The sequence below is a fragment of the Schistocerca cancellata genome, chromosome 1 (genome assembly GCF_023864275.1).
Source record: "Schistocerca cancellata isolate TAMUIC-IGC-003103 chromosome 1, iqSchCanc2.1, whole genome shotgun sequence".
Classification (NCBI taxonomy): Eukaryota; Metazoa; Arthropoda; class Insecta; order Orthoptera; family Acrididae; genus Schistocerca; species Schistocerca cancellata.
This window is the reverse complement of record NC_064626.1, coordinates 963,212,838-963,234,668: the sequence shown is the minus strand read 5'-3', so window position 1 is coordinate 963,234,668 and position 21,831 is coordinate 963,212,838. Positions and strand designations below refer to the sequence as shown.

General features: G+C 37.8%; 1 protein-coding gene across 1 annotated transcript in view; it reads left to right on the top strand.

Annotated features, from left to right (window-relative positions):
• Positions 1-21,831, top strand: part of LOC126088396 (DNA-directed RNA polymerase I subunit RPA1) — a 326,390-nt gene that overhangs the window by 228,355 nt on the left and 76,204 nt on the right. Inside the window, exons 26-27 of the mRNA XM_049906539.1 lie at positions 557-656; positions 6,320-6,408. Of these exons, the coding sequence (XP_049762496.1) occupies positions 557-656; positions 6,320-6,408 (189 nt within the window). The remainder of the gene's footprint in view (positions 1-556; positions 657-6,319; positions 6,409-21,831) is intronic.

Below are 21,831 nucleotides of genomic sequence, written 5' to 3'. Positions count from 1 at the left end.
ACCCAGAGATTGGAATGAGTGACTATTTTACATGTGGAATATTTTACCCAAGATGATGCCATCGCCATTTAACCATATAGTAGAACTGCATGCCCTTGGGAATAATTATGGCTGTAGTTTCCCCATGCTTTCAGCCATTTGCAGTACCAACTTAACAACATTTTTCGTAGTTGCAGGGGCAACAGTCTGGGACTGATTTGACCTTGTAACACCAACCAAAATGACCTTGCATACAGTATGTTCCATTTAAATATTCCTTCTCTCATCCTATGATTAACATGTGCCACATTGCTTTCATAAATCATCTTCTTGACTGTAATAGTGTTAAAACTGTACACTACTGTGGCTGCATTGGGTGATTAGTTTCAGTCTTTATTTTCACAAATGTGTTTCTTGTGTGTGTGTGTGTGTGTGTGTGTGTGTGTCTGTGATAGTTATCTACTTTTAATTGTATAGTAATCCTGTCTTTAAGGACCCCCTGCAGATGTGTTTTTATGTATAATTGTAGTGAAATAATGCAAATATTTTTAATAACTGCTTGAGACCCTCTTTACAGGGAGATGATGATGATGCTACCATGGCAAGATCAAGAGGTCGACGTAATGAAAATCAGGATTATGATGAACCTGAAGAAGAGGAGGAAGCTTTCATTAGAGGTATGGATGCTGCTGTATTAAAAATAGCTATTGGAATTTGCAAGTGAACATTGAGTTTAAAACTCATGGTTTTGGTGATTGTTTTCCAGCTGTTAATTTGACTGTAGATTATCTGGCCATACTGTAACGTGTGGATCGGAATTCACTTTTGACATTTTGTTCTTAGAAATGACTTTTTACACGTTAATAATAGAGAGCTATCTATTTTTGACAAAATTGGCATCTCTACTTTTTTTAAATTTGTAAATCATTAGATGCAATGTAAAAGATTGGGACACTACATGCCTGAAGATGAAATAGTGTTCTGAAATTGATTGTAAAAAAAAAAAAAAAAAGTGGTTATTGGGGAGCATTTTGGCTGGAATGTTTACTTTTGCAAAAACTGCAACAGCTGTTTCCTGGAATAGTCTTTGCTTCTTTTCTCTTTTGGCTCTGTTCGGGCTTTCAACAAATGACTGTTTCTGGTAAAAAGTGATAGCATTTTCCTGCAGCTGTTTCTCAACATTATTTTTCTCTGTTCACACAGTTCAATAACCACAAAGTCTGCAGAATACTAATTTGCCATTTCATGGGCATTGATAGCCGTATGACCCATACTTGAAAGTTTCATGGATAGAATAAACAAGGCACTTAGTCTAGGAGCAGAACAGAAAATATCTCTCGTCACATGTTAGGGGAATAATACAGGCATACTTGAAATAGGTTTGATAGACTTTGCTTGACTCTGCATTGTGCAGAGTGCGGACACTAAACTGGCAGTCAGCAGCATTTGTAAAGAAACTACAATTATGATTGCCAGAAGGGGCAGAAGCGGTGTGGGGAAATGAGCCCTGCCTCCCTCTCGCAGGGCAGCAGGATACGCCTGTGTCCTGAATTTCTACAAAAACAGAAGCAACACATGCTCATTGGAATTGCTGATCCCTTCTGGTGTTGTGTGTGTAATAATGAAACTCAGTGATACACCAGGATTAGGCTCTTCACATTAAAGACTGAAATCTGCCAGTATTTGGCACAACCACAGTTCAATACACCCGCAGCTTAAAACTGCCACATTAAACATGTCCGCATTATACCAACTTCTGACCTTTAGCTAGCAGGCAGACATATGTGTTTCTTTGTTTTAACATGTTTGATCCCATGGCTGACTATTATGGTGCATTATGTGGTTTGTAACTTATACAGACCATTCAGCTGTCCATGATGCATGGCATCACAGCATCAGAAACAATGGTAATTCATTGCGATTATGCATGTTTTATTTTGCATTATGCATATCATCTTTGAAATTGGGCTTTTCAAATGATGTGCAATACCAGTAACCAAAAATTTCTTACATTAGAAAACGAAGCTATTTCAAACTCTCTCATAAAATACTTCATCTGTATACAATTTGTTCTCAAATAGCAGTTTTTAGATATTTTGCCTTTTAAGCATTTTAAGGCAGAATTCGTATTTATTGCGAAATGCGAATTTCTCATGTCCCAATCCAATGTTTACAGTTATTAATTAAAAAATATAAGAATACCGTCCTTCAAGAATAAAGGTCCTTTAGTATTTGCTTCTCATTAATTTTAGAGTTTTGATAAATGATTTTTGCATCTTTATTGTACAGTAACAGACTTGCTCCCACCGTCTAGTGAAAGAACTCTCTCAACACCATTTCTGCATCGACAGTTAATGGGGTATATTGCACATAATGTACTAAAAGAAGGATTTGTCCATATAGCAATGTAACTGTTTTGCCTTTGGGACAATATTTCTTCTGTTGGAACCAGAAATGGTTTTTTGGGTTTGAAGGTAGTTTGATTCCTTGAAGTGGCTGGTATTAGGCATTACTTCTCATTAAAGAAATACCTGGTAAGCTCTTTTAACTATTGTTTTATGCAAAACAGAAGAGAAAAAAATGCAGATTTATGTAATAAATGCTGTTTACGATGAATTACATCCAGGTAATCAATTTTCTTTTACTGGTATTACACATCTGACAAAGCCCAATCTGGAAAGAGAGTGAGCATAAGAATGTATTTGTGGGAAAAGATGCACCTGTGCACAAATGCAAAATTTTATAGGCTAAATGTTTGAGAATATTAAACTGCAAAATTTCAGAGAACAAATAGAGTCCTACTTTTAAAGTGTAGGGCATCTTAAGATCACAATGCACAACAAGGTCGTCCCTGTCAATGGGGAAACGGATTTTTGCAGAATAGCATTCCACAGAAAGTACTATGAAGGGCTTCAGCACTTTCTGAGTATGAGCTGGCCCAATATCCTATATGCTTTATGATTTAGGGGATGTTGGAAACAAAAAAGCTCTGGTTCACATGTAGTTTGATGCCATTCAAGATTCAGTTGACTTTGAAAAAGCAAAGTTTGTTGTAGATGGATGATTTTTGTTGTGTAGAGTGGCATGGGAGGCAAAAGAACTATTTTCTTACATAATTACGAATTATGCAGATTACATCAAGCATTGGTATGAAAGGTAATCTGTTGTGACAATTGATAGGTCCGTGAAATCAGCTGAACAGTTGCAAAGCATCACCAAAAAGACTGCACCAACCGTCATGCTGAAAGAAACGTCAGTAACCAAGGCCAAGGGTTTGTTTTTGCTTATTTGATAGCACACCTTGAGGGTGAGTGCTTCGTTACTAAGCAAACCGCTGAGGACACCGATACTCTAATTGTAGCTACTGCTGTTGATATTGCTCGCCACTCTGTGTTGTCATTGGGGAGGACATTGACTTGTTCGTGATTCTGACTGCTTCAGTCCCATTGTCCCCCAACATTTTTGTAGTGAAGCCAGGCAATGGAAGACAAGACACCATAGTCTACAGCACCCTAAATTTCAAGTTGTCTCAAGTATCGAAAGATAAACTTTCTGTTACTGTATTCCTTCAGTGGCTGTGATGTTACTTCATCATTTTTTGACAAATGAAAACAAATTCCTCAAGGCATTGGAAATGTAAAAAAAAGTACAGAAAGCTGCAGAGATATTCAGCAATTCCAGTGCTTATCCTGATACGACTTATAAGTCTGGACAGAAGTTTATAGCAGCCACATACTGTGAAGATTAAACAAAGCTGTTAAATGGTGTTCACTATTGAATCTTTGAAAGACATCATTCAACCTGACCTCTTTGCCTCCTACAAAAGCAGCCGCTCAACAGCCTTCTGGAGTATGTATTTGCTAGTGCAAGCTTGGAAAAATGATCTTTTAGATCCACTGCAATTAGGCTGGAAGCCTTCAAAATTCGACTTCTTAGCAGTTTCCACTACCAAAGAAGCAGCAAATGCAGAACCGTGGAAAGCTATTTGTTCCACATGTGGCACAGGAAAAACAGCATTAAGTTTTGCAAAAAATGCAAAGGCCAATCCTGCTCCAGTGTTTCAACTGATATCCCTATTATTGACACTGATGACAGTGACACAGGTAATGACATTTGGGAAAAACAAATAAGAGATTTATCTGAGAATATCTATACACAAGAAACAGAAAAATTAGAGTTTGGACTCTTATCCTTCAAGCGTTTGAAGAATTAATACTGTAAAATTAAGAAAAACTGATGGTACATAACTAAACATTAATATTGTACTCCAAATTAATGTATTTTTTATTACTTTAAGGCAGTTTTGTATAATCATATCTAACACAATTTATTGTTAATTGAATTAAGTTTCTTTTTTCATAATAAGATGGTAATAAACCTAATGTATTTATTTTCATTATTATTCTTTTAAACCAGTTTTTGACTCATTATATAACATTATATTGTTAATTCCATAGTTTTCAAAACTTTTATCTTGATAATATGTCAGTCGGGGATTATGTACCAGTAGCAAAAAATTAAAAAAAATTAATATTGGAAAAATTCGTTGAATGGAAAGTGGAAATTTGATTATGTAAATTGAAGGTGGAGCAGGGAGAAAGGCAAGGAAAGGTAAGGGACTATTGATGTCAGCTGCATCGGGACTTTATGCGAAATCAACTGCATTGAGAGAAAATGTGTGCTGGACTGGGATTTGAACATGGGATATCCTCCGTACTAGGCAACTGCGTTAACCAATGTGCCACCCAGACACAGTGTTTATCGCATTTCCACGGCTGTCTCGGCATGCCTCCACCAACCTACATTCCCAACTAGCATCACCTACCCGCAGTCCCCGTCCATGTCCTCCATGCTCACTACTTTGAGATTCCCACAGTAGGTCAAACGTAAATGTGCATCCACACTCAAGATGGTGAATTCATTGCCCACTGAGGTGAATCAATTATATGGATGTATGGTGTTTGTTCATGATACATATTATGTAAATTGGAGGAGGAGGGAAGGGGGGGGGGGTAGAAATGGAAAGGGAGGTAACTATTGATGTCAGCTGCATCAGAACTTCATGCAGGATCAGCAGCAGTGAGTGAAAACCTGTGCTGGTCTGGGCTTTGAACCAGGGATCTCTTGCTTACTAGGTGCCTGCGTTACTCACTGCGCCACCTGGTCGCAGTGTTTTTGCAGTTGCGTGTACTCTCTTGGCTGACCCACATTCCCACCTTGTGCCACATATCCGCAGTCCCCGTTCATGAGATTCCCATGAGAGGTCAAACATAATTGTGCAACTGCAATGAAAGGGTTGGATTCATTGCCCATCGAGGCAAATCAATTATATGAATGCATGGTTCTCCGTGCCATGTCCAAAGCAAGACGCCACAAATTCATGTATACAGAAAGTTGATGTTGGTTGTTAATCGTATGATTTACATAATTTAATAATGGCAATTTTATGTACCAGATAGATTTTTTGTCACTTTCTTTGACTTTTCGAAAACAAAATTTGACATTCTATAGCTTTTCTCCTAAAAATTTTTGCATCAAATTGGTCAGTTCCCAAACGCTGCACATTTCATAGCAGTGAAATGAATGTTTACATAAAAGTGTGAAAAATTATCATTTTCTCATGTGGCTTTTGATAGGAAAATTTAATCAGAAAAGTTTTGGTTCTCAGTCGATGCACAATTTAATGCTCCACATTTTTGATAACCTTTACTTTTTTGATTAAACACTTAGTTTCAGCGTAATTTGAAGTAAAAAAAGACCCTGATAAAGTCCAAAATTTTGGTAGTTTTCTTTTCATTGGACTGAAGCTCCTCTCAGAAATCCGGGAAAATGCAAGCTACTCATATCAGAGCCCTACTTGGGCGATAAAAACAGTTTTCAGAATTCCACAAATTTTTGGAAGGCAAACTCGTATTTGGAGCTAATTTTACTGGCCTACCTTGTCCGTACCACAGGTGGGTCCCTCTCATCCTGTGGGCTGAGTGACCTGCCCTTCGTTTAACCCTCTCCAACCTATCCTTATCTCTGCCCTCAGGAAGGAACTATTAGTTCTGAAAGCTAAGAAGTGTATTACTTTCACATTTGTCTGTCAGCTGTACTAAACATTTACTTCCTGTAGGTAAGTACCAGCCAGTAATCCATTCTCTTACTGTATAAGTTTTGTCAATTGAATTTTCCTTCAATATGTTGTTGTTTTTAGTGTTCAATATGTAGTTTCATTGCGTTCACATTTGGTGTAGTATTTTACGAAACTGTAAACTGCATAGAATTTTTTAATCTGTCTACTATTAAAAATAATTATGGAAAGTTATATTAAATATACCCCTATGTTAAATTTCAGAAGACTCAGAAGATGAAGGAATAGAAAATGAAGGAGCTGAAGAGGATGCTGTTGATGGGGCAAATGAAGAGGAGGCAGATGATGATCAGGTAGCAATTTACTGTATCTGAAGGGTATGTGTGTAAATGTGGTATGTATTAAACAGAACGCCAAATAGAACAGGAGAGCTGTGTACAGGCACATAGAAAAGGATGATTACAAATTGAAATTTTGGACAATGTTCTCATAGAACTCTCTCTCTCTCTCTCTCTCTCTCTCTCTCTCTCTCTCTCTCTCTCTCGTCTCCTGCTGTCTGAAATAGAAGTCAAAGTCCAAAAGCTCAGTGAGTAAATATTCCCGTTCCTTATGAGTCTGTGTACTTCAGTGCCTCTTTTATTTGTTGAACGGTGAACAACAATCTATATTTGTCTCCAGCCTAGATTTTCAATTGAGTTTGTTTTATAAAATACCCAGCCCCCCTCCCCCCAACCCAAAAAACAAATTCAGAATTGTAATGTGTTTTTTTATAGATCCCTTGCCTCAGTAGCACTAGTGGCAGAACAGTTGAGGGGAAACATGAAGCGTATTCTTGCTCATGTTGCAGTTTTGGGTGGAGATTTGAACTTAACAACAGCAGATTGGTAGACTAAAGTTATTAGGACAGGTAGCAGGAACAGAAAATCATGGAAAACCGGTCTTTGCTTTATCCAAAAATTACCTTGAGCAGTTAATCAGAGAACTAATCATGAAGGTAACATAGATAAGATCTTAAATCTGTTGGTGACAACCAGAACCAAAATTTTAAACAATGGAAAATCCAGGATGGAGTGTAACAATATTCAATATTATTATTATTATTATTATTATTATTATTATTATTATTATTATTATTAGTAGTAGTAGTAGTAGTAGTAGTAGTAGTAGTAGAAGTATTGTTATTTTTGTAATATTATTATAATAATACTGTTAAAACCAAAATTTTTTACTGTGCAGTATGGGAAATCAGTGATGATAAGGTCATTACAGCATCACTAAATAAGGCTGTAAATATAAATACAAAGAAAGGCAAGAAGATCTTTCTACTTAGAAAGAGCAAAAATAATCAGATTTCAGGTTACCAGAGTGATTTGCATGAAACTTTCATCTCCAGCACTGACAGTATTGAGCATTAATCGACAAAGTTCAAGAGTGCTGTACAACGCTTTGGACAGGTATGTGTGGAGCAAAGTTGTGAGGCCTGTAAAAGATCCACTGTGGTTCAGTAACTGTATTAGAAAACTGCCATGAGAACAAAGGTAGCTATACTGCAAATTTAAATGTAGCCAAACCCTCACAGACAAACAAAAGCTAAAAAAGCCAGAACCAGTGTAAGGAGATTCATGCATGAAACATTCAATGAATTTGAATGCAAAGTTCTGTCTACCAACTTGATAGATGATCCTAAGAAGTTCTGATCTTATGTTAAATCAGTAAATGGATCAAAGGCATCTGTCCTGACAGTCTGGACAGTCATCATCATCATCATCATCATCATCAGCCAATTCAATCATTAGATGATGTGGCCTCTTCGAGTCGTGGATTCAGGTAGGCTTTCAGAAGTCTTCTCCAAGTGGGACGGTCTTGGGCAGTTCTCTGCCAGGTGTGACCAGCGATCTTCTTGATGTCTTTGTCCCATCTGTCTGGTGGTCTTCCTCTAGGCCTCCTGTGCTCTCTCGGACTCCACTCCAGTACTAGCTTCGTCCATCTGTTGTCTTTTCTTCTTGCGACGTGGCCAGCCCACTGCCATTTCAAGGAACCTACTCTCTCTAAGATGTCATTAACCTTCGTCACAGACCGGATGTCATCTGTCCTTTTCCTGTCCTTTCTTGTATAGCCCAGCAGTGATCTCTCCATGGCTCTCCCTGCTGTCCTAAGAGTTCCTTTTGTAAATGAGTTCAGTGTCCATGTCATCACAGGAAGAATACATTGATCAAATACTGCTTTCTTCAGATTTACTGGCATTTTTGATCTGAATACTTTGAATTCTTCCCAAATGCTTGCCAGCCAAGCTTGATGTGGCGATAGATTTCTGGCCTTATGTCTCCCTTCATATTTATAATCTGGACCATAATGACATTGAAATGAATGACGACACAGCAGAGGCTGAATTCTAAAGGTCTTTTTCCAACACTATTTCACAGTAGAAGACCACACTGTAATGCCTCCTTTCAATCATCGCACGAACAACAAAATTGCTGATATTGAAATCAGTGGTCATGGCATAGAAAAGCAACTGAAATTGGTCAGCAGAAGAAAGACCGCTGGACCTGATGGATACCAATATGGTTGTACACAGAGTATGCAAAAGAACATGTCCCTCTGCCAGCAGCAGTGTACTGTAGGTCTTTGGAGGACCGCAGTGTTCCTGATGATTGTAAAAAAGTTGTAGAACTTTAGAACATGTTTTATGCTCACTAATTATGGCATTTCTGGAGACTGAAATTCTCTTCTGTAGGAACAACCATGGATTCTTGGCAGGGAGGGAGGAGAAGAAAAAAAAAATAAAGGTTGTGTGAAAACTATCTTGCTCTGTGCTCTGTTCATCCACAAGACCCAGAAAGCAGTAGATACAGGAAACAGGTTGATACCATGTTCTTTGACTTCGGGAAGGCATTCAGTACAGCTCTACACTGTTACCTAATGTACAAAATATCAGCATATGGAATATCAGACCTTCTGTATAATTGGACTGAAGAGTTTGTAACATGCAGAATGCAGCATGCCCTTCTGAAAAGACTGATGTCTTCAGATGTAAAAGTAACTTTGCACGTGCCCCTGGGGAGCATTATAGAACTATTACTTTCCACATTGTATGGTATATAAATGACCAATTAGATGGCAATGGAGGTTCCTTGACGGTTTTCACAGGTGATGCTTTGTACATGGAGAAGTCATGATGCTGGAGAATTGTAGCAAAATGAAGGAAGACGTCCAGAGGATTGATGCTTGGTGCAAGGAGTGGCAATTGACCATCAACATAAATAAATGTAAGGTATTTTGAACATAAACAGAAAAACCATTTATTGTAGAATAACACAGTTCCAGAGCAGTCACTGGAGGCAGTCACATTGATAAAATATGTAGTAGTATGTGTTCAAAGCGATTTGAAATGGAACAAGTGTGTGAAATTAATCAGAGAGAGGCATATGCCAACCTGAGATACATTGCAAGAATCCTCGGGAAATATAGTTCACTGGCAAAGGAAGTAGCTTACAGAATGCTCTTTTTACCAGTATTTGAATATTGCTCATAAGTATGGGATCCTTACCAAATAGTACTGTAGGGGAAATACTACAGAGCCAATTCGTTACAGGTTCATTTAGTAAGCATGAAAGCATCACAGAAATGAACAACCAGCTCCAGTGGCAGATGCTGCAAGAGAGGCATTTTGCATCATGTTATGGTTATATGTTCCTAGAACAACCAACAAATAGATTGCTTCCTCCTACGTATGTCTTGTGAAAAGACCGTGAAAATACAATTAGTGAGTTGCCCACACAGAGGCTTTCTGGCAGTCATTCTTCCTGCTAAGTACACAGGAATGGAACAGGAAAAGGGGGGGGGGGGAGAATGACTGTGATACACAAAATAACCTCTGCCACACACTGCAAGGTAGCTTGCGGAGTATATATGTAGATGTAGATAAACACTTTTTCCGTGTAGATGTGTTAAGTTTTATTTTGTAGGTGGCTGTTTTGTAGGTGGCTGTCAATTTTACAATAACGTTTGGATGATAGATTATGTCTGAGTATGTTTCCTTACACTTTTTGAAGTATTTTCAAAATGCATAAGGTTCTGTATTACAGATCATTATGAATGTTAAGAAATATCGTCTATTTCCCAAATCTTTTCCATATTGCTCCAATACCCTCCATTATAAAGTTTCACATGTCAGTGAACCGTTCTTCATTTGTACTGTTTCTGAGACTTGCATTTTTTATTGATAAAGTGCTGTGTTCAAAATATTTTTCTGTTACCAACTTCATTGCTCCTGATTGTGTAACTTTATTTTATGATTTTTTGAATTGCATAGAAGTAAAGAAGTCTTATATGTTTTATGTAATTCTAGAGTCCCTTTCTTCTTTTTTAGTGTCCCTGGAAAATATAAAGAGAAATTTTAGAGTGAGTGCTACTAATGATGATGAGTGTTAGACTCATAAAAACCTTGCTTTTACACTTTCCAAGGGACTTGAAGAAAAAAAAGAAGAAAAAAAAAAAGGCGTAAACTGCAGGGAAATGTGAAATGTGGGAAATGACTTTAAGTTTTACTGGTTGTGTATGGGGCCCCATTTCCATCTTCATAGTTTTGTGTGATCTGAATTTAGTGCTATGTTTAGCAGGTGACATGACATTCACTGACATTTTAGCACAACAAATCACATTAAAAATAACGCAAACCATGCGGCCGCCTTGTTGATTTATGTGTTTGCAAAGCTAAAGTGATGCAGTCGGCAGTTTTATTATTTATATTTGATGGCTATGAAAAGTGCATGTCAAGTGTATACTGCATTAAAGATCTCTCTAAACTGCATCATTTTTAGTGTAACTTTCCTGTGAAAGTGATGTCAGCAGATGTATATGATACCGGCCATTTATGTTGCTGTTTTTGATTTTGTATATATAGGTGCATGACATATCAGAAAGTGCGTCAAGTATGGCACTACACTACAGATCAATATGCCACTGCAGCCTTTATTTCACTCTCACTAACTTAGTCAGCTCCCAGACAAACTGACACTTTCAAATCAACGTAGGCATCGGGGTTACGATAGAGATCGGTGTGTATCCACAGCCAAAATTACACTTAAGCATTTTATGCGCACATTTACAAAACATTAAAATGCACTTCATATTTATTATACTGACCTTTAATTTGGCTGGTCTATAAACACGACATTAACAAATGAGTACTGTATTTACTACTTTCTGGCAAAAAAATCCAAAATTGTGTGTTGCTTAAATTTTGTCTGATGAATTTTTTCAGTGTGGTTTTCGAGTTCATAAACACAATGGAAAACTTTGTCATTAACATCTGCAGCTGAAATATATTTTTTTATTGTTTCCACTGCTTCATTAATAATTGCAAATGAGGGAACTTCATTGTCCTCATCACTATCACTGTCACTTTCAGTGTTTTCTTGCATGTCAAAGTCTATAACATTGTCAACAGAAACACTTTCCACAGTGACAACATCATTGTCAATGCGTCAGAAATCGTGGACCGGATGCTGAAGCTGTAACTTTTCCCATGATGAAGCAAGCAGTTTCTCACCATTGCCACCAACACGTCTGGTGCGTCAGATCCATTTCCATTGTTGCCTTCAATGAATCCCACTTTTCGGAAGCAATTGGAGATGGTGGCTGCCGTAACTTCTGTCCATGCCTTCACAATATAATGCAAAGCACCTGAAATTGACACTTTAAAGGAGGCTGGGTCTTTCCCAACTTCCATCAAAGTTAATGCATTCTGCACAGTCGCCTTCCTATAGTGTGTTTTGAAGACGTGGATGATACCCAAATCCAATGGCTGTAATTTGCTTGTGCAGTTCGGTGGCAGAAACTCTTAATTGCATATTACGCAGGCTTATATTTCTGGGATGCGCAGGGCAACAATCCACGAACAGGAGAATTTTTCTGTTGTGAGTACCCATTCTTGCATCAAGACAATGCAATTGTTTCTTGAATAATTCCGACGTCATCCGTGCTATTTTATTGGCACTTTAGTTAATTGGTATTGTTTTTATATTTTTAAAACATCGTGGTTTTTTAGATTTGCCAATCACAAACGGGTTAATTTTTTCAGAATCATCCGTGTTCATGCATAACATTACCATCAGGCAAACTTCGCTGTGTTTACCTCCACGGAAGTGTTTGCCTTTAAAGGCAAGCGTTTTATTTGGCAATACGCTGCAAAAGAGACCTGTTTCATCAATATTAAAGATATCCTTTGGTTTATACTGTTTCAAAAGGTCTTGTAACCTGCCACTCTGCCATTCCGTAACAGATTTTATGTCCACACTGGTTTCTTTGCCACATAGTACACTACGTTGTACTGCTTCTTGAATCTATCTGCCCACCCATTTGATGCTGTGAAATCCTCGATCCCAAGTACATCGGTGACTTTCAGCACTTTTCACATAGCATCACACCATTTATTGGAATATTCAATGCAGGTGCTGCCTGAAACAAATTCGTAATTTCTTCCAGTTCTCGTGTTTCGAATAGCTGGCATATTTCATTTTTTTTTAATGTGGCCCACCATTACTTACACTTTCCAAAATCGTCTCTCTGTTTTTCACAATAGTGTTCAATATAGATATCGGTATTCCTAAACTGTGATAATGCAACATGTGTTCCACGGTGAGCATCAACTCCTTCCAGAATTTTGACATTTTCTTCTATAGAAACGGTTTTCCTGTCTCTTTTGGCGGTACCGGCGTTTTCCATCCTAAACTGTGACAGAAACCAACAGTGTTAAAGAAACAACTAATAACAGACTTCGATCACTTCACGAAAGGCTACGAACAAAGCAACAAATGCAAACTCTTTGCACGGCAGTTGTCGGGAGTAGATGTGTCGACTGATATCGACTCACTTCGGTTGCAGGAACAGGCTTGTTGCGTTGCCAACCTTAGACAGCAAACAACACTGTACAATGCGTATACAAACCATAAAGGAAACCACTGTATTTAGCAAGTTACAAATACTGGAAAATGGATATCCTCTGTACATCGTCATTATCACAGGGTGAAAGTTAACACCGAAACGATGCGGATGCAATAAAGTAAGGTTACTACTTATTGTGGCAAACATTACTGACAGACGAAGTTAGTATCGACTCAAAACAAATGAATGTTCCTCAGAAGTTGCACATTCTTCCGTCTTCTATAAAAACAGTTACTCACATCAGCCACCACGCCGAGTTGTGGTTGGCAGCGGCAGGATACAAATCCCTTTTTTTTCTGACTTAAGATTTGCTGGGTGGAGCACCCTGGTGTCACGAAAGTTAAACGTATAATGTACGTAAACACTACTTGAGGGCAAATGCTGTGACTGCGTCATTTTATGTCAATCACGCCAGTTTTTTTCCTCCATGAACATTGTTTCATAAAATGTAAATCGCGGGAAAATTGCTTGTATGTTAACGTAAAAACAGGTGCAATAACATTCTGAACATAGAAAATTTGAAGGGAGCGATAAAAAATGTCGTAAACGGCGGGAAAACGTTAATTCCAGGAAGATAAAACCGGGGTTATACTGTATTTTCAGTGGCTTCTCCAAAACATGCCATATGAAAAACAGTGTACTACATTCATCAGTGATGTGGATAATTCATTTTACTGTCTTTTTCTGAACACAGCTTTTTTTAATGTTCCTATTACATATTTGAAACAATTAAATCTCCAGTATGTGACAGTTTTATTTAATAATTGACGTAACATAGATAGTTCAGCCAGCAAAGGAAAATTAGCGGAAAAAACCCTGTAATCACAAATTTTGTACAGTGGTAGGAGGGAGTGTCTTGCAGCACACTAAAAATCCTCACTGATGGGGTGTGAGAAGGCAGGTGGCAGGGTGTTTAACAGTTACTTTTTTATGTTTTTCTTGAATAACTCGAAAGATTGTTGTCACTACATGGAATGCAGTACAGATATAAGTTACTAATAATAATAACACAAGAAATGCATATGGATGGAATTGTCACAAATTTCTGCACACTGATGTGCACCACCAAGGGCGAAATTTTTTCATAATCATGTTGTAGGGCAGCTGTAGCCTTCTTCCAGGAAAGACAACTTACTCTATCGAGAGCAGTGCTTGCTTTTCAGTTTCCAGATGGACAGTTCCTCAGCAGCACTCATAAGCACTCGTACCATGTTCTCTTATGTGAGCAGAGAAAATAACTTCACTGAGCTCTTGTTTATACAGCGAAATCCCGCTTTTACACTTGTCAGAGGAGTGCATTTTCATAATTTGTGTGTGATATACATACATAATAGGCATCAAAATTATCATCAGGAAATAGTTCACTATCCAATAAAGATTTACATAAGTATTTGTGCTTGACAACGATAATAAGTTCTAATGTGTTTTGCTAAGTGTGGAAAAATGTGGAACTGATGCAGTGTTTCATTGTTTGAACCAGGAATATTTGAGCAATGCACAGAGCACAAAGGTGTCAGCTAGTGCTACAAGTGGTCAAGGAACAAAATATGTTCGAGGTATTTGAGGTCTCATGAAGATCACAACCATCATGAAGTTGTGCATGCGCAGTAGACACAGTTCGAAAACTGTTGTGATCGGTCATCGTTCAGACGAACCTTGTTATTCCCATCACCCACCACACTGAGTAGAGCATGGAGCAGAAGGAGATGAAGCATGAATTGTTCTGACTTTTACCAATTCAGATCTGTTGAGTAGGGTGCTCTGGTGTCAACAAACTTAACTGCATAATGTTCGTAAACACTACTTGAATACCTACACCATGGCACTGTCATTTTATGTCAGTTACGTCAGATTTTTTTTCCATTAACATAATTTTAAAAAGCATAAAGCACGGAAAAGCTATGTTAGTGCAAAATCAGTGCAAATTAACAATGTGAACATAGGAAATTTGACAGCTGCAATAAAAAATGTAGTAAACAGTAGGAAAAAGTTGATTCCAGGAACATAAAAGCAGAGTTATTCTGTATATTGGAGTTACTTTCAGTTTATGAAATGAGTACTTAATTGTATTTAGGAAGTGAGCTTTTATTTGAAGTATGTTCCTATAAACATTGGCAGAAGTTTATAATTTGTAAGTGTAATATTATCAGTGATATTTACAGTATTGGTGGGAATGGGATTGGATTGGTAAACATGGCACATTGCTGCTGTCTGTTGTTTATAGCATATTGTGAAGTTGCATAATTGTAAAATACTCACTTGGTGGTGAATTAATGAAAGACCAGAAAGTTACTACATTTCTCTAAGCATTAATTGTATTACTCGTAGATTGCATAAATGTCTTCCGTTCAAGAATTGCTAGGGCACTTGTAGTGGGCTGCAATGAGTGGAGCTACTCAACATATTCACAGTACATCTTCTAAGGTGGGTATGAAAATGTCTCACAAAATGGCGCTGATTGTGTTCAAGTTTGGAACAGTAATCTGTTGCAGTGCATTGCTTGACTTTTGTTGAAATATCCAAGTTCCATAACACCTAAATGACTTCACTCATATGCCTATTATGTATATTCCTGTACAATGGAGAAATTTTAATTGAAAGTGGCTTGTCTAGTGTCAATGGATAAATACGATATTTTAGTCCCTGTGTTGTTCAGAAGTATGGTACAATGTTCCTTCAGACTTGGGTGCATGTCTGAAGGCAATGGCACTGTGGTGACTACTGCTGTTGTGAAACCCCTGAAATATATTCGCAGTTATGAATATGGACAACCATCAGCTGCATAAGTGAGTGACAACAGTGAAAATTTGTGCCAAACTGGGACGTGAACCCAGATCTCCCGCTTATCATGAGCAGTCACTTCACCATAAGGTTATATGAGCATGTCTCATGGCCAAATCCAAACTTCCATATGTCAACAACCACGCATCTACAATCTGCACTCATACATCAGTTATGTTTATTTCTTCACAGACAGGACATTTTAATTGAAAGTTGCTTGCTCACTCCAGTGCTGGTGGATAAATACAAAGGAACATTGCATTATACTTTTGAACACAGGCACTGCAATATTGTATCATATTGGAAACAGTTTAAGCCTCTGGACCTCTTGAGATGTTGGGAGAGCTGAGGCATGGTGATGCATTTCACCTCTCGTGCTGTGAAAAGTATTCCAGGCAGTGATAATGGAGGCAATGGAATTGACATTGTTGAATACATATTGCTAGCATATTACACTTGGGACAGGCTTGTCAGTGTGGTTGAAAGTTGACAGCTCCAGCTATTGAACTTTTCATGCAATAGCTCACTTAACAACTACAAATGCATAATCATTTAAAATAACTCCAATATATAAACAAGAGCTCAGTGAAGTTACCTTGTCTACTCATGTAAGAGAACTGAACAGGGAGTGCTAGGGAGGTACTGTCTGCCTGCAGAATGAACAGAGAGAGCACTTGTGGGGGGGGGGGGGGGGGGGGGGGATCTGCCTTTTCTGATAGAATGCTGCAGCTGCTGTAGATGACTAAGAATCACTTTCCCCTCTAGCAATGTAGAACAACATGCAGCATGTTACGTAGATTCTGTCCATGTGTGTTTCTTGCATTAGTAGTATTAGTAACTTATATCCTCATTCCATGCAATGTTAATACCTTTTGTGGAAAATAAATACCCATGGGCATGTATGAACACTGTCGCCAGTGATTCGTAAGGCTCTCTGCAGAGGATCGGCTCAACTTTGTGAAACACCATGTAGTTGTTGCCTCTTGTGACACAGGAGGGCAGACAGAGTGGTGACCTACTATGAAGGAGGGAAGTACGTGACCACAATCCAATAACGTATCTTTGCTCTTGCTTCTTCTTTCCCAACCCTCCACCACCCTGTTAACCCCAGAACACAGTTTGTCTCTTAATGTGCATCTGCTGCACTTTGGCTTGGTACATATATTTTTAATTTGTTCTTAACTTCCTTCATTTAACAGTAAACAGTAATTTTAGACCATTAAAACACTATTTTTTACTAATCTGTGATTTTTCCATCCCCTTCGGTGTGGCAACTATTAGTCCTGAAGAAAAATGAATAAAACCTTTTTAGTAGAAAGTTCTCTATAGTTTAATTTTAATACTGAGAAAGACTTTTGCTAGAAGCTGCAGTTTTTGAATTATTCGAGAACATAAAAAAGTGACCTTCCCCACAACATCGAACCCCACTGGTGGGAATTTTAGTATGTTGTTCATGACACTCTCGCCTACCGCTGTACAAAAATGTGCAACACAGTTTTTTAATCCTATTTGCCCAATTTTGGTCTGACTGGTTTAAGGTGTTTCAATGTTTCTTATTTTCAGAGCATTGTGTGACACACACCCTGTGGTTAAAGGCACATTGAATTGTGTACACATTATATACCTTACTGTCCTTGAACTGACATTTACCTAACTTAAACTCTTTGCATTCAGAATTGTCTGTTGCATTAGGCTATTTAAAATTAAGTGGAAAGAGAAAGTATAAAATAAATAGGAATTGGGAATAAAAGGTAAGAAAAGAATTGAGTGAGAGGAGGAACAGAGAGCTTTGTGGCTTTATATTAGAGATGAAATGAATATCCAGCAACTCTCTGGTAGCCTGGCTGTTTTATTATCCGGCTAATTTTACTTTCCAGCCGGATTGTGGGTTTTCACTAAATTGTGAAAATTTCATAGAATTGAATTTATTTTACATGTGAGATACTCAGCCGGCCCGAGTGGCCGTGAGGTTCTAGGCACTTCAGTTTGAAACCGCGTGACCGCTATGGTCACAGGTTCGAATCCTGCCTCGGGCATGGATGTGTTTGAAGTTCTTAGGTTAGTTAGGTTTAAGTAGTTCTAAGTTCTAGGGGACTGATGACCTCAGATGTTGAGTCCCATAGTGCTCAGAGCCATTTGAACCATTTTTTTGAGATACTCAAAAACACAAATAAAACTGCAGTACATTCAAATCAAAATACTGTTTATTAGTCACTTTATGAAAAATGAATAAAATTAGGGCTGATATTGAACTAGATGCAAATTATGGTGAATGAACACCAGTTTCTCCGAATTAAGTGGTAATAATTGATTTTGCTAGTCTTTATAAACAAGGCCAGCAATCAGAGAAATGTCTTTCTCTGTACACCCTGCTGCAAGGTACTGAAAGGTGAATTCTAGAAAACTTTGTCAAATTCAGAGACAGAGTCACGTTAGCTGATCACCAATTATAAGGGTAGTCGTTAAAATTTATTCAAACTGTCGTCATATAACAGTCAGTCATATTTGCAGTTGCATTTGTTTCTAGAACACCACACTGACTATTATTATTTTCATTTGTCGCCTCATTAAGGCAATCTCAAAACATGTCTATGCTTTGCAACTCACAGTTGATTCATTCTCATCAGCTCTTCTTTTTTCGGCGGGCATCAGAGATGAACTGTTGGTGGTAGAAGACTCTTCACAAAATGGCAGTAGGATTGTCTGTCAAGTGCTTTTGGCTTCCCCAGATAGCCTGTCTTGGATTTTGGGCATAGAAAGATTGCAGCCAGTTAATTTGGATCTTCATTTAAGAATTTGAAATGAGTTTCTGATTCAGCTTTCAGTGAGGCTCTGATGTGTAGTAAGTTAGGGGTTCTATGTTCTTTTTCGTCCTTATCTAAATATTTATTTAATGCTGTAACTTGTGGTATTATTTTGGATATGCAGGAGAGACCAGAACTTAAGTTCATCTTTTCTTCAAAGATCTTTGAAAGCTTAGTGCACTGCTTTGTGAACAACCACTTAAGAGGTGTTATCAGCCATATACAGGGACATAGCCAGTTTTTGTACCAACAGGCACTTTACCATACAATGTGTGGAATTCCACTTCATACTGATATCTTGCACCAACCGATGCTGCGGTAAACTTAGCTCATTTTGATTGTCAACAGTTTTTATTGAGCTAGGCTCAAATGATTGAAGTGAAGTGTGTTGCAAAATGTTTACTATAGTCCGTTCAAAATTACTTTAGGATTGACAGTTAGGTAGAAGCATGTGGAGGCGCAGCACAGAGTTGGTGCATTCCACACAGGACTCATGTACTCTTACATTCAGACGACTTGCTCAGACGAGCAAACTATTCAATCGTGAAGAGGGAATGTTTTGATTTTATTTTTATCTGTGGTAACACTTTATTAATATAATACACAAGCTGTCTACAAAAATGCATTTTCTATGACATTACAGATTTTTTGACATGTGGGAAACTTTTTCGTTATTGAACTGAGGTGAACGCATTATGCAATCAAGATCTTGAAGAATAATCATATTTTCATCTGTTCCAAACTGAAACTCAGTCTGAGATCCATACCATCAGAGAATTTGAGTTAAATACGATGTAGAATTGTCCACTCGTGAGTCAAGTACTGATCAACCATCTGTACAGTTTCGTTAAGAGATAAGGGTTACTAAGTTTGTAATGAACCAATTGTTAATTTTTTTTAACTGCCTATTTATTTCCAACATAACAAAAATAAGAGTGTGTTTTTTTACAAAGGTGGGAAAACGTATCTTCAATAGGCCACCCTCTATTGTGAGAAAGAACAAAAGTGATGTAAAAAAAACAAGGCCTCTGTATTGCTGCAATTAAATTGTAAACTGTAATATTTATTTTGTGTCATACTGTCTGAACTTCAGACATGAACTTCATTTGAAATTAGTTACTGATAAGGCGTCCTTATGAAAATTTCAAAATTTACAACTAGGTAATTTTGCTACGTAGATACTTGAAGCTGTGAACTGCACACTCCAAACATGCTTCTGAATCCGCTTGTGCTCGATTCCTAAGGTGATAGTGGAAAATACACTGACATCACTCTCGTCGTATTACAGGTGCTTGAAGTGTCACTGTTGTTGTTTAATGAAACAAACATCTGCTCCACTGAATTTTCCAAAACAGCTTCATTCTGCCATGCTCTTTCCACAATGCTCCGCATATATTTGATGGCTTTCTTGCAATATTCATAGCTGATGTTCCTAGCAGCTTCTTTTGTGAGTGCTTCTTATTTTTGGCAACGTAACCTTTAATTTGGGTCCATATTAACTCTACTGGCTTGAAATGGAAGTGGTAAGGTGGTAGCCTAATTACTGCAAGCCCATATGTTTTTACCAGTTTGTTGATTTCTTACCTGGTGAACTGTGGAAAGTTACCATTTACATTGATGTTATGGTGCTGAAATCATTCAGTCATTTCCTCCTTTTACTTTAACGCGTCAACAACTACTGAATGATAAGGAGCATTAACTAGAACAGTTGCTGACAGTCTTTCCAGATTTGGCATTTGTGATCTTTATGAGCTTCTATGTAAATGTGACATGACTCATTTCTTCATGATAATTTTCTGTATTCTTTGTTTTAAGAAACTGGGGACTATTTGGGACAAAACTTTGCGAGGTGCCTACATGAAGAAGGATAAGTCTATCCCCACTGCCGGAAGGCACCGCCAATGTTCCTTTAGTTGTTGTCTGTCCGGAATGCTTGACAACATGATTTGAAGTGATCCAAGTTTCATCAAACCACACCACTTCGTCAATATTCATGCTACAGATCTGCCTTAAAAATCGTCATCACCATGCAGCTACATCGTCCCTCTCCATCAACAGCTCAAGGCACAGAAATGTCATTAGTGAAAGTCAAGGTTGTATCCTGTACAACTGGATCTATATTGATAATCTCCTGCTCCATACGATGCTTTTCCACAAAGGTTTTAATTTTCATTGTTTCTCCAGCTTTCCATTCTTTCTCGAGAATTCCCAGTACTCACAGCTGTGTTTGTTTGTATTCAAAGCTGGTGCAGTTCTATCGATTACCTTGTTAATAGAGAGGAGCAGGCCACCATTAAATTTTTCGTCTCAAATTAGGCAAGTAATAAGCAAAGCCATTTCCCTTGACTGCCCTCATATGGACATCCCCTGATTAAGAGTTCAGTATCAAACAACAAATAACCTGTAACAATAATTACTAAACCAAGAAAATGAACATAAATGAAGCCACAAGGTGCAGCAAGCACCCAGGACATCAAGCTGCTTCAGGTGATTATTTGTGCTGCTTCAGGCTGGACCTTCAGTGATTCAGTTACAACTCACTGAACGTACTAGATGAAACATATTGTCACTATTGTCACTATTTATATTAAAATATTTGCAAATGAAATTTTTCGTAATTTGTCTTGCAATGCACAAATTATTTTCAGTAGTTAACTCAAATAACAACAAATGAAAGTTATAGCAACTTGCAATAAATAAAATAGTGTAGACAATCAGTCACTGTTACTCTCTCACTTCACTTGTGAACAATGGTGCCATAATTCATCTGAACCCATCTAGTCTGCACCTTACCACTGTGGGCTTGCTCACACTTATGTGTCACAACATGTTCAGTTACAATGTTTGACCAAATATCCAGGTGCCGATTATATGGTTTATAGGATGGTCGGACATCTGGTATGCAGTCAAAGAGCTATCTGTTTCATCTCTACTTCATGTTGATAGGTAAAGGGGATGGGGCAATTACATGGGAAGGCAGTGACTGCTGAGCATAGATGTTGTGTGTTGCATGTTTGCATATAGTGCAAATAAATGAGGGAGAGGGTTACACCAGCTACAGGACTAATTTATTTATGTATTTATTTACTTATTTAACTTGAACAGATTAGGGCCTTTGGGCCCAAACATACATCAGACCTGGGTTTCAGACATATACTATATCTTTTTCCTTACCCACAGTTATTTAAGAAATGATGATAATTTTAATATGACAAATAGCATTAATAGAATTAAAAATGACTT